At 39.6% G+C, this 14,352-nt stretch overlaps 1 protein-coding gene across 2 annotated transcripts in view; it reads right to left on the reverse strand.

Moving 5' to 3' along the window:
* POPDC2 (popeye domain containing 2) overlaps nucleotides 1-1,634 on the reverse strand; it is a 44,467-nt gene extending 42,833 nt beyond the window's left edge. The window contains exon 1 of one of the 2 annotated variants that reach the window (XM_033940688.1): nucleotides 741-1,634. In XM_033940688.1, coding sequence (XP_033796579.1) covers nucleotides 741-1,228 — 488 coding nt within the window. In that variant the 5' untranslated portion in view covers nucleotides 1,229-1,634. The remainder of the gene's footprint in view (nucleotides 1-740) is intronic. The other variant, XM_033940689.1, reaches the window with a different exon arrangement.
* Between the last annotated feature and the right edge of the window lie 12,718 nt (nucleotides 1,635-14,352).

A 14,352-nucleotide genomic window follows, 5' to 3' on the forward strand; every position in this document is an offset into this window, starting at 1 on the left:
ATAACATTGTAATTTATATTTAAAGAGACATATGATCAAGAAACTGTTTTATTTTACTTTTGTGATTATGATAAACATACCAAGGGCCTCAAAATACTACCTGGTGGGCCGCATGTGGCCCCTGGACTGGGAGTATGAGACTACTGTTATACAATAACACATAAATGCTAGGCACACCTCTTACCTGCCCATGCCCCCCTTGCAGTTGTGTACTATGGATTTTGTACACACAGTTTGTAGAATCCTAAAGGCAGTTACGCGCTTAACTGCAAATTACTGCCAATTGACACAAATTATTGATTATTAATACTAATTATTAAATTGTTATATGCATAGCTGGCATTATTTAATAACTTTCATAATCAGCTTTGCATGCCAAGAGTAACAATGTGTGCGCAAATTTATAGAATTAAGAGGTTCATGTGTTCAGATGGTGCTTTGACTTTTGTTGTCTAATTACAGGCCTACATGCTGCAAGATTCCTGAGCTATGCAGCAGCTGAACATGTTAATATTTGACCTGTTGCTCTGTATCGTGCTGCAGATAGATATTTGGAAGGAGTCAAAGGACACTAGTTATGTCCTATTGACACTTACTCTAGTACATAAGATAGCCAAAAGCTTGGAGACCCCTAAGAAAGAGAAACGTGCATTTCAAAGGAGAAACAGTGTTTTATATTTAAAAAGAATATTATATAGAAAAAAAAGAAAATCATGAGTTTGGTGTGCTAAAGTACTTACCTGCCAGAAATAAGCAGCGATAGGCGGTCAATGGGCGTTTTCCCCTCTACAGCATAGTTCTGGTCCTTAACCAGCGAGAGGACTCGATCCTCACTGCACTTGACAATCTCTTTGAACACATCCAGGGGCACTTGCAAGGGCTGATAGAGGGTTTTGTAGAGGGAGTCATACTCTTCCTGGAAGGTGTCCTTACGAAGGCGGTACATGAGATGAGCCAATTGAACCAAGCAAGCCACCACCAGCAGAACATTCCAAGAAAAGACATCCAGGCCGCAGGCATCCATCCATCCCCACAGGGCATAGCAGAAGAAGCCTGTGGCCAGAAAGCCAAGAATATAGATTGAGCCAAATATTCCACTCCCTCCCATGTAGCCCAGCATGAGGATGAGACTGGCCAAATGGTAAATAGACCCTTCCATTTGATGATTCCAGCCCTCACATAGAGGAGCAAGGAAAATCTGCTCTACTACTGTCAAGTTATGACTCATTTTGCCTCCTCTCTCTGTTATTCTTGTCCTATATCTGAACAAAAAAAAATTATATAAAATTCAAAATAAATCTCCAGGCCTTCTCAGGACTTACTGGTTCAGTTGAAACTCCAAAGTAGCCTCATGGTATTTTCTCACAAATAAAACAAAATTTAAAAAAGAGAAAGTTTTCTTTCTTCTCAGCTGCTAGCTGCACTGGGAGCTGGCTTCATGTTTGCTGCTCAAAATCAAACAGAACATACCTCCAGAGAGCAAAAATGCCAGTTTAAATGCTGGAGTAAACAGAAAACTTGCATTTAACTAAAGAATTAATTTGAGAAAGCAATGGAAAGCACTTTTGTTCTCCCTGTGTGTTGCTTCTTCTTGACCAGTGTAAATGGAGACTGTGTGTGTGAGGGAGTGAGCAAGAGAGAACCAGTGTTTAATCTGGAATGGATACCTCTTGGCAGCAGGCGGGAGTGAGACCCCAACTGGATAACCATGTTTGGAATTGAAACCCAAGGAGGAAAGACATGCTCTGCTAGAGAGAGAAAAACGAGAGAGCACGCAGACAGGCCAGCCTCTTCACATACCTCAAAGAATGAGCTGATAAGAACAGAGGACAGAAGCGTAAAACATACTTATCTTGACTTAGTTATGCCTGACTTATTTATCCAGTGTGCACCGTAAAACAAAATTAATTAGTTAATAAAACAACCCCTATGTTTATCATCAAGGGCACAATCCATGTAATGTAGTCTGCCAAAGAAATTTCTGGCTGATTTTGAATGCTGAGTTTCCAAAACAAGGTCAGATTTTGTTTAGTAAAGGCCTTATAAAGTAAATGGATGGAAAAAAAATAATATTTATACAAAAAGGCCACTAATCTATTGAAAACATATTCCACCTCCTGTTATTTCATACTGTTTACAGACTGCCTAATAAAAATGTTAAAATATTGAACCACTTTTATATGGAGAGATATATTAATTACTACACTGTGATACTCTGTTTAAACAAATACCTTCTATAATCACAGCTCAACTTGCAATAATATTGTATTTAATTAAATATTGTGAAAACCTCAGACCCAAAACCCATGACTGGTGATAACACCAAACTGGGGTTCATTGGGGGACCATCATCGTTTTTCACTGTCCCCTTACCATCCAACTAGATATTGCATAAAAATCCAGATTGAAAAAACTTATCTGTAAATCGGATGGTATGATCCCAATAATGATCCTCAGTGGTGAATAAATTATCTCGTGCTTATGGTGCGTTAAAAACAACCACTGTTACTCCTCCATAATATGTCTTTGTCCCCCCGACTCGAGTTTCGAGGAATGTCTTCTTCAGGGAAGGACTCTATTAGAACAAACATACAGTGAAGTAAATCAGTGTGAAATTATTAAATGTACTAAATATTAAAACCAGTATAAACGGGAACCTCAAACTTTACTTATCTTACAAAACGTAAATATATACCATACTATGTCTATCTTTAATTGCCAATCTCATACCTGTTACCGGCTCCACATTTCGGCTTGGGGCCGAGAGCTGGGCTGAAGTGAACTCAGACCGCGGGAAACTAACCTTAAATAGGATTCTTACGGGCAAGACGCCATCCTCAACAGCGGAAGTGATGTCACCAGGGGGAAGGGAGAAAATGAAGAAAGACAATACAGTTTAAAGGGACAACCACTCGATCTCGTGATTCAATCCATTGGGCATTAAAGTATGCCATTCGTAAATAAACCTTTGTTCTTTTCTGATCAAACTTCTTGCGAGGTCACCATCAAAATTCTTAATGTGTATCAACACAGTGTACCTCAAGTCATGGATTGAATGCGATTTCTCCAACCAATGAGCAGTAAGGGGAGCGGAAACTCTTTGATTGCGAATACCACTAATGTGTTCTGATATCCTGACTTTGATTTTGCGGGAGGTCTGTCCTATATATAATTTGTGGCAAGGACATTTAATGCAATAAATGTCCATTAGATCCTTCCATAACTTCATTTGAACGTTTAGTGTTAAAAGACATACAGGAGCTTGAGAACAAACAGATTAGGTTTCATTCTAACCTTTCCCCTGATCAATGGAATACAATACAGGTCTTACATCAGGACAAGTCCATCATAATTCACAGGGCTGACAAGGGGGGAGGAATTGTGATCCAAAATTATAGTGATTATTACAATGAGGCAATTAATCAACTCAATGATATATCTTATTATTCCACTCTCACACAGGATCCCACGTATCAAGTTAAAAAGCAGATAGATAACATTTTGGGCTTAGCTCGCTCAGATTAAGTCATTACGGCTAAAGAGTTGAAATTTCTTACTGTTGACCATCCGAGGATTCCTTTCATACATTTCATCCCTAAGATTCACAAATCTCATACCCACCCACCAGATCGCCCCATAGTAGTAGGCTCTGGTTCTGTTTTAGAGCCGGTGTCTCAATACCTTGACGGGTTCCTCAAACAATAAGTGTCTTCGGCTGAATCATACATCAAAGATTCCACTCATTTTTTACAATACATAGATGAAGCCTCTGAAAAAATTCAGTGGGATCAATGTGTTTTGGTCACCGCTGATGTGGTAGCATTATATACCAACATTCCCCAAAATGCAGCTGCCACAGTGGTAAAGTCTTTTTTGGCTAAAATGGTTATGTCCAAATCTAAACAAAATTTGTTGGATCAGTTGGCTGAAGTGGTCATTTATAATAACTATTTTCGCTTTGAAGACATTTTTTACTTACAAACTAAAGGGGTGGCAATGGGAGCCACAGTTGCCCCCACACTGGCATGCCTTTATATGACACAGTTTGAGGAGTCCTTGGTATATAAATCTCCCCTCTTCAGATACGTTAGAAGTTGGAAAAGATTTATAGATGACGTATTTTTTGTGTGGAGTGGTGGGTTGGAAGTATTAGAACAATTTATGAATGACATTAATTCTCTTGATCCTAATATTAAGTTCACCTACCAATTTGACAGATATCAAATTTCATTCTTAGATATAACAATTAAAATTTATCAAGGTAGCCCATCCACCACTCTACACAGAAAAACATCAGACCGAAATGCACTCTTACAATATCGGAGTTTCCACCCTCGTCCGTTGAGAAACAGTATTCTGGTTGGACAATTTCTCCGGATAAAAAGGATATGTTCCTCAGAGGAGGACTTTGACATTCAGGCTTCCATCATGTATAACAATTTTCTGGAGAGAGGTTATCCACATAAAATCATTAAGAGGGCATGGAAAAGGGCTAAAAATTGCCATCGCCCATGGGTTATGACAACTAACAGTAAAAGCAAGAATCTTAAATACCAACAACAGACGGTATGTGTAATGCTGTATTCCAACAACAGTAATGATATAAAACAAATTATCCTCAAGCACTGGCCTATAGTGCAATATCATAAAGCCTTGCAAGACAAACCCAAATTTGCGTTCTCCAGGGCTTCTAACCTTGGAGAAAAATTGAAATACAGACCAGCCACACGTGAAATTCATTCATGGCTTCCACACAAAGCTTGTGGTAAATGTAGGCTGTGTCAGTACGTATGGGATATTTCTCAGATTAACATTCCAGGGGTGATGCGCAATAATTTTAAACTCAATTCTGGGACTGACTGTGATTCTGCGGGAGTGGTTTATTGCATTAAATGTCCTTGCCACAAATTATATATAGGACAGACCTCCCGCAAAATCAAAGTCAGGATATCAGAACACATTAGTGGTATTCGCAATCAAAGAGTTTCCGCTCCCCTTACTGCTCATTGGTTGGAGAAATCGCATTCAATCCATGACTTGAGGTACACTGTGTTGATACACATTAAGAATTTTGATGGTGACCTCGCAAGAAGTTTGATCAGAAAAGAACAAAGGTTTATTTACGAATGGCATACTTTAATGCCCAATGGATTGAATCACGAGATCGAGTGGTTGTCCCTTTAAACTGTATTGTCTTTCTTCATTTTCTCCCTTCCCCCCTGGTGACATCACTTCCGCTGTTGAGGATGGCGTCTTGCCTGTAAGAATCCTATTTAAGGTTAGTTTCCCGCGGTCTGAGTTCACTTCAGCCCAGCTCTCGGCCCCAAGCCGAAATGTGGAGCCGGTAACAGGTATGAGATTGGCAATTAAAGATAGACATAGTATGGTATATATTTACGTTTTGTAAGATAAGTAAAGTTTGAGGTTCCCGTTTATACTGGTTTTAATATTTAGTACATTTAATAATTTCACACTGATTTACTTCACTGTATGTTTGTTCTAATAGAGTCCTTCCCTGAAGAAGACATTCCTCGAAACTCGAGTCGGGGGGACAAGGACATATTATGGAGGAGTAACAGTGGTTGTTTTTAACGCACCATAAGCACGAGATAATTTATTCACCACTAAGGATCATTATTGGGATCATACCATCCGATTTACAGATAAGTTTTTTCAATCTGGATTTTTATGCAATATCTAGTTGGATGGTAAGGGGACAGTGAAAAACGATGATGGTCCCCCAATGAACCCCAGTTTGGTGTTATCATCAGTCACGGGTTTTGGGTCTGAGGTTTTCACAATATTTAATTAAATACAATATTATTGCAAGTTGAGCTGTGATTATAGAAGGTATTTGTTAAAATATTGAACCAGACTACATAGAGTCAACTTTTCAAAACAAATTGGGGGTGCTAAATTTACATACATTGCCCCTACTTTGACACAAATAAAGAGTTTGCTCAATACTGAGATTATCAAGCATCCATTGCACCCAAGGAGGGAAAGGGAATGGGGACTTATATCGCATTTTTGTTGCTTTGGCATTTCAAAGCTGACATTAAAAGCAACAGGCACTGGAGGATTAAGTGACTTGCTCAAGGTCACAAGGAGCAGCACTGGGATTTGATCGCACAGCCTTTGGGTGCAGAGGCTGCAGCTCACCAGGGAGCCACAGCCCTTCCTTAATAGCAGGAATGTATGTTAGACTAAGGGATGAACCGAAGTACTATTAAAGGCAGGTATTTTCCAGCTCCTTAAAAATTAGCAATTATCTATCCCATAGTATAGATTGAAACAATCAAACCCCCAGGATTCCCACACCATTTTTATTTTTTAGCAAAACCTATTTATATAACAGTAACTGCAAAATCAGGATGCATGTAGATGCTCTTAATTACTTGTAGGGAATGACACAGGGACAAATTTTTCCCTATCCCCAGGGGAACTAATTTTCCTATCCCATCCCTGCGAGTTCTTTTCCTGTCCCTAACCCATTCCTGCAAGCTCAGTCCTCATCTGCACAAGCCTCAAACACTTTAAAATCATAAGTGTTCGAGGCTTGTGCGGTTAAGGCGGAGCTTAAAGGAATGGGGCAGGGACAGAGATAGCGACCAACCTTGCGGGGACAGGGTGGGGAAATTGAGTTCCTGCGGGGACAAGGACCAATTTGTCCCTGGGTCATTCTCTAATTATTTGTACCAGCATCTGTAGCAGTACAGGCTCAATCATAGTATAGAATCTGTAAAAGCTCTAGAAAATATTACTAAAGGATGTGGTAACAGTGGTTAGTGTTGCTGATTTTTAAAAAAGTTTGGATGAGTTCCTGGAGGAAAAGTCCAGAGTCTGCTATTGAGACAGACATGGGGGAAGTCAATGTTTGCCCTGGGATTGGTAGCATGGAATGTTGCTACTATTTGGGTTTCTGCCAGATACTTGTGGCCTGGATTGGCCACTGTAGAAACAGGATACTGGTATAGATGCATCATTGGTCTGACCCAGTATGGCTGTTCTTATGTACATTTACCTGAAGTACATATTAGTGTATTGTTTTATATATATATATATATATATATACACACACATACACACACACACAATATGCAGTATTTTGCAGACTATATTGTGATGTAAATATTATCCTCTATAAAGGAAAAGAAGTTCAAAGTGGTTCAGAAGTTACAGTAAAACCTACTTCTGAGGTGTGATACATTATTACTGTTTGATGATCTTAAGGTGGTCAAAGAGGTTGAAAAGGCAATGGTGATAGCTAGAAGGATGCTTGGGTGCATAGGGAAAGGAATGGCCAGTAGGAAAAAGGAGGTATTGACAGTGGTGTAGTAAGGGGGGGGGGAGGGTATGGACTGCCCCAGGCGCCGTGTCAGTGGGGCACCTCTCCACCTCGGTTCATAGATGAAAGCGTGCGGGCAATTGCGTGTGGACAAATGAGTTGAGACAAATGTGCGCAGGACATCAGTGTGCCAGATTACATTTTAAATTTAAAGCGCTCCGAGGGAGGATTTGGGGGGAACCCCCCCCCCAAGTTTACTTGGAAGTGTTGGCACTGCCGTTGGGGGGATTCAAGGGGAAAAATTACAATTTCCTCTGTAAGTGGGAGGGGATTTCCCCCCATCGCCCCAAAGGCAGCGCCAACACTTGTAAGTAAAGTGGCAGGGGGTTGCCCCCACACATACCCTCAGAGTGCTTTAAATTTAACTTTTAATCCAGCTTGCTGACATTCTGTGCGCATTTATCTCTGATTGTCTGGCATGCTTTAGTCCCATCACCCTCCACCTCACCCCACCACACCATGCCACATTTGCACTATCCCTCCCCCACCCCTTACCTCTATAGATCTTCGCAATTGCAAGCAACTTCTCTTGTCTGTTTCTCGTGCCAGCCTGGTTCCCTTTTGAATCATTTCTGGTGCACGGGGCCAGGAAGTGACATCAGATGGAAATCTAACATTGCGAGGAGGTGCAAGGAGTATGCTGGAGAAGCCACTCGTGCTGGCGAAGATATAGAGGTAATGGGGGGAGGGAAGGAAGGGAGAGCGCACATGTGGAATGGGAGGTTTGAAAGAGCAAGAGAACGCAGGAATGTAGAAGGAGCAGGAGTGTGGAGAGGAGGACGCCACCTACCTTTACTATGCCACTGAGTATTGATGCCCCTGTATAAGACTCTGGTGAAACCTCATTTAGAATATTGTGTACAATTCTAGAGACCACACCTTCAAAAAGATATAAACAGGATGGAGTCGGTTGATGGTCTACGTCATAAGGCATAAGGTGACAGGCTCAAAAATCTCAATATGTATACTTTGAAAGAAAGGCAGGAGATATGATAGAGACATTTAAATATGCATGAGGCCAGTCTCTTTCATTTGAAAAGAAAGTCCAGAGTGAGAGGGCATGAGATAAAGTTAAGAAGTGATAGGCTCAGGAGTAATCTAAGGAAATGCATTTTTACAGAAAGGATGGTAGATGCGTGGAATAGTCTCCCAGTGTTGGTGGTGAAGACAAAGACTGTGTCTGAATTCAAGAAAGCACGGAACAGGTATATGGGATCTCTTAGGAAGAGTAGAAGATAATGGATGCTGCGGATGGGCAGACTGGATGGGCCATTTGGCCTTTATCTGCCGTCATGTTCCTGTGTTCTCTCTCATTCCACTCCTGTATGCTTCTTTCATACTGTCAGCCAGGAGACACACCATGTAATGAATCACATTGTACAGTATGACTAATATAGTAACCTATGTAATTAGAAACCAATCCACAGGAAAAGTGCTTCCCACAAAAGTTGGCTCGAGATGGATCCTTTAAACCCGTGAGGTGAAAACATTTACTTTAGTGTCCCTCTTTTTGAATAAACACCATGGGAAGTATGTATCCAACCGAATCAGGAGCAACTCATATTTAAGTCATAGTTTAAAGATTGTCAGCTCGCAAAAGGAAATAAATCAGTTACACATTTAAGAATCTTACACTATGTCATGTATCACAATTGGATATTTCTCTGACAGCTAAAACTTCAAGTTCCTGCACAAGGTTTCCATCAACTTACCTAGAACAGGATAAACTATCAATACTTTGGCACTGTCCTGAAGGAGGCACCACACAGGATATTCTGATTAGTCCATGATCATCTAGTCAGAGAGGCTTCAAACTGAGAGTTGTACAACATTCTAGCACATGAAAATCACAGTTTCTTAAACACAATGGGCAGGCCTCTCTGTCCTCATGATGGCTCTGTTCTTCAATTCATAAAGCATTCAGCTGGACTAATGAACTCATGAACTAATCAAGATCCAGTTTTGGATAAAAGTAATCATGACGACTGTAGTATGTGTGTGAAAGTTGGAAAGTGAGTGTGAGTGATGGGGATTGGGTTCACTGCCTAAATTATTCTGATATTTATTAATAAATTAAGTATTGTTAAGTTGTAAAAGTACTGTAATGAAATGAACTGTGGGAGATAAGATTAAAATTGAATTGATTCAGAAAATACTTGTTTGTATTAAATATTTAATAGCTGGTTTTAAGAATTTGAGTTATCCAATAGGCAGCTATTTAATTAACTGAAAAAACCCAAGCTTAGGCCTTAGATATATTTTTGAACAGGACATCTTGATGGATTTCTTGTTGGAAAATACAAGTGAGATGGACATCCATTTTGGACAGTATGAGCTTGACCTCTCTATTCTGATTTGGACGTCCTTTCAAAAATGCCCTTCAATGTCACACCACAGTGAATACATCTATATCAGTGGTCTCAAACTCAAATCCTTTGCAGGGCCACATTTTGGATTTGACAGTACTTGGAGGGCCTCAGAAAAAAATAGTTAATGTCTTATTAAAGAAATGACAATTATGCACGAGGTAAAACTCTTTATAGTTTATAAATCTTTCCTTTTGGCTAAGTCTTAATAATAATATTGTCATTTATAGCTAAAGAGACAGATGATCAAGAAACTGTTTTATTTTACTTTTGTGATTATGATAAACATACCAAGGGCCTCAAAATAGTACCTGGCAGGCCGCATGTGGCCCCCGGACTGCGAGTTTGAGACCACTGATCTATATGTTTGCAAGCTCTAACCAGTCAACTTTTGGGCCTGTAACAATATAGGTTGGTCCCTTGGTTGAGGGGAGGGAAATGAGGTCATAAGCTCTTTTGGGTATGCCCTGGGGAGAGAGGTGCCATTATATACATGGGCGAATTAGGTTCAAAGACCAATATCAGAACTCTGCTACCTACAGGTATGACCTTAACCTGGAGATCCAATCCTGATAGTGGCTACATGTGACAGGCAGGACAAACTTATGAATCCCTCTCTATATCATCAGAAATACATAGAACAAGGTAATAAAGATCCAAAACTCTATAACAATTTTCTAGTCTCTTTCAAAATTCAAAACAGCTCCATAAGTTAATTGCATTGCAGATAAGAATTACTGTGAAAGGACCTGCAACGGTGAAGCTTGTACATTGAATGCACACTGTATGCCTTTGAATCTAACAGATTACAAAACTCCATTGTTTCCTGTAAGGCAGCATTATACATCTGTGAAAAATTGTTTGGTGGAGGAGAGAAAAGCGGGACTGGAAAAATGCCAGATAAGAATCATAAAGCAGAGAAGGCCCAACTCAAATCTTAGAGGCCTATCAAGCAACCAGATTTAGTGCCTACTCAAAACATATTTATGTCAAATGATTTGTATAATTTAATGTCCTGAGAAATGGAACCTATCACAGCATTTGGAAAGCAGAACTAGTCATTTCAGAGCCATCTAATGGGACCTTGAAATCCTTCTCTTAATACATGGGGACAAGAATACTGAAGCACAGAGGGAATCATTGTCACATTCCACAATAATCCTTCCATCACTAAATTCTCTTCAATGAACTGTTAGGTTACCAACGCAGAAAAGATAAGCCAGCCACTGTGGGACTTTTTATAATGCAGTTGCAAATTGTCTTTTATGCCTAGAAACTTGACATCAGTCCCTTTTCACCAAACTTTGGACTACAGGCAGCAGTTAAATTTAGAAGCAGTAGCATAGACCCTCACAGGCCATAGAGGAACTTGTGTGGGGCTGAATAGGCATATGCTCAAAGAGATAAGATTACAACTAAATCAGTTCACATTTCAGGACAGATTCCCAGAGCAGGTTTCACATACTATGCTAGCTGACAAGATAGGACACCACCTTTCAAAGATTACAATGAAAAGACTTGTTACTCTTACCAGCCAAAATGGTTTTACGCTTAAGAGAGCCAGAATTAGTTTTGGGAGAAAAACGTATAGCCTCATCACCCAAACCATTATTCTCTCTTAAAGAATAAACATTTAAAAATTGAGTAGCTGAAACCTTCTGCCCAATGTGCGGCGGTGGCCAAAAAAGCAAACAAGATGCTAGGAATTAGAAAAGGGATGGTAAACAACATTAAGGGCTCCTTTTACGAAGCCGTGTTAGCGGCTTTATCGCACGCAACTTTTTAGCGCGCGCTAGCTGAAAAACTACCGCCTGCTCAAGAGGAGGCGGTAGCGACTAGTGCGGCCGGCAAATTAGCGCTCGCTATTACACCCGTTAAATCGCTACGCGGCTTCGTAAAAGGAGCCCTAAGAATGCTATAATGCTTCTGTGTCACTCAATGGTGCAACCTTGAGTATAGCATTCAGTTCTGATCTTCTTATCTTAAAAAAGATATAGTGGCAATAGAAAAGATTCAAAGAAGAGCGACCAAGATGATAAAGGGGATGGAACTCCTCTTGTACAAGGAAAGACTAAAGAGCTTAGGGCTCTTTAGCTTGGAAAAGAGACAGCTGAGGGGAGATATGATCGAAGTCTACAAAATCCTGAGTGGTGCAGAATGGGTACAAGTGGATTGAATTTTTACTGCATCAAGATTTACAAAGACTAGGGGACACTCGATGAAGTTAGAGTAATACTTTTAAAACCAATAAGAGGAAATATTTTTTCACTCAGAGAATAGTTAAGCTCTGGAATGTGTTGCCAGAGGATGTGATAAGAGCAGTTAATGGAGCTGGTTTTAAAAATGGTTTTATAAAAGTCCATAAACAGCTGTTGAGACAGACATGGGAGAAGCCCTGTTTCTCTGAATCAGTGGCATGGAATGCTGCTACTATTTGGTTTTTTGCCAGGTACTTGGATGACTTGGATTGACCTCTGTGAAGATGGGATACTGGGCTAGATGGACCATTGGTCTGATCCACTAAGGCTATTCGTATGTTCTTATGATGCAGAAAGCTGGCATTAGAGTCAGGCGCTGATGGCTGAGAACATGGCGTCTAATGACAACATAATGCCCAATAATGATGCCACTAATGTTTCTGTGCATAAAGTTTTCCAATGCTGATATTTATGCACAGAATTAGAGAATGACACGGTGACAAAATTCATCACCGTTCCCGTCCCCGCGGATAACCGCAGGAAACCATCTTCATGTCATTCTTTAAGGAGAGAGGGAAGAATCAGAGTATAATTGGGCACAACCACTGACCCACAAGCTTTGCTTTGAAGAATGCTGGTGTAGAAGGACTGAGGTTGAAATAGATACTAGAAAATGATGTGGGATTATTTCCCGCGGTTATACGCGGGGACGGGGACGGTGATGAATTTTGTCACCGTGTCATTCTCTACACAGAATATCATTACAGCAAATGCACAGATACAATTTTTCTCCTCAGATCTTTGGGCATAACCATTACCTCACTTGTTCTTTCTTTTTTTTTTTTTTTAACCCATGCTCTTCCTGGTGGCTATGAAAAGAGGATAGGGCTCTTCAGCTTGGAAGAGACAGCTGATGGGAGATATGATTGAAATCTACAAAATCCTGAGTGGTGTAGAACAGGTACAAATGGATCAATGTTTTACTTCATCAAGATTTATGAAAACTATGTTTATGTCTATTTAAGATTTTATATACCGCTTCTGCATTTTACTGACCTAAGCGGTTTACAATGTATCAAACTAAAATGAAATTAGGTACTTGAGAAACACTACCCTATCTGTCCCAAAGGCTCACAATCTAGCTAAAGTATCTGATAGAGTAAAAATAAGTAATAACAACATATTACATTTCCAAAATTAAAAATAAAAGAAATAGAAAATTGAAATAATGAAAGAAGATTAAAAAATTAAAAATAAAACTAGACTAGGGGACACTTGATGAAGTTAGACTAATACTTTTAAAACCAATAGGAGGAAATATTTTTTCACTCAGAGAATAGTAAAGCTCTGGAATGCATTGCCAGAAGATGTGGTAAGAGCAGTTAATGTAGCTGGCTTAAAAAAAAGGTTTGGAGAAGTTCCTGGATGAAAAGTCCATAAATTGATGTTGAGACAGATATGGAAGAAGCTGCTGCTTGCCCTGGATCGGTAGCATGGACAGCTGCTACTATTTGGGGTTTTGCCAGGTACTTGTGACTTGGATTGGTCTCCGTGAAGACGGGATACTGGACTAGATGGACCATTGGTCTGATCCAGTAAGGATATTCTTATTTTCTTGTTATATAAAATTAAACAAATCTCTGTAGTTCTTCTCAACAAAAGCAAAGCGGTTGTGAAAAACATACACTCCCCTCTGAACAATTTTAAATCTTGCATCAATAAATATTTTAATACTTTTAAACCAGGAGGTCCTCAGTGTGATTGCATAGTCAGGTGAGCGCAGAGGTGTTCAATACTTAAGTCTATACAGCCCATTGCCACACACCATCCTTGGACCCTCTCTTGTGCTGAAAACAAATTGTGCAAATGTTAATCTTAATACCTAAAGAGTAAAAAGAGTCATGTAAATTTCACAACCACAAAAAAAGTTGTTGTTTTTTTTAGTGCATCAGCAGTTTAAGAATAAATTTTAATTTTAGCACACTTATCTTTGTTGGCCCACCAGGACTTGAGCTACTGGATTTACCAGCATTTGGTCTTTTTATTTCTTTTGGGGCTGAAACTTCCATTCTACTGAGCTTGGTTTCGGGAAAACCCCTTCATCAGGAACCTACAAGGATTTTAGCCACCAAAATATAAGAAACATAGCAGTTTCATGACAGTCACAAACATTGAATATTGTACCTCTGAAGACATAAACTAGAGAACCGCCATTTTTATTCAAATGTCCACCATGATGTCATCAAATAACTTTATTGGTGATACAAAAGAACAGGAAATAAAAAATAAAAAAATAGTATATTCAAAATCAAATGATAGTATTCCGCTCAATGCCTTCATTTTGCCCTGAAGGAGCTATTGAATTTAATTCAAAAATCCAGTACTGCTCTCGTAGCTGTATATATTGTTTCTTATTGCTTACAAACGAATTGAGCACCCA

Source organism: Geotrypetes seraphini, chromosome 4 (assembly GCF_902459505.1).
Source record: "Geotrypetes seraphini chromosome 4, aGeoSer1.1, whole genome shotgun sequence".
NCBI lineage: Eukaryota > Metazoa > Chordata > Amphibia > Gymnophiona > Dermophiidae > Geotrypetes > Geotrypetes seraphini.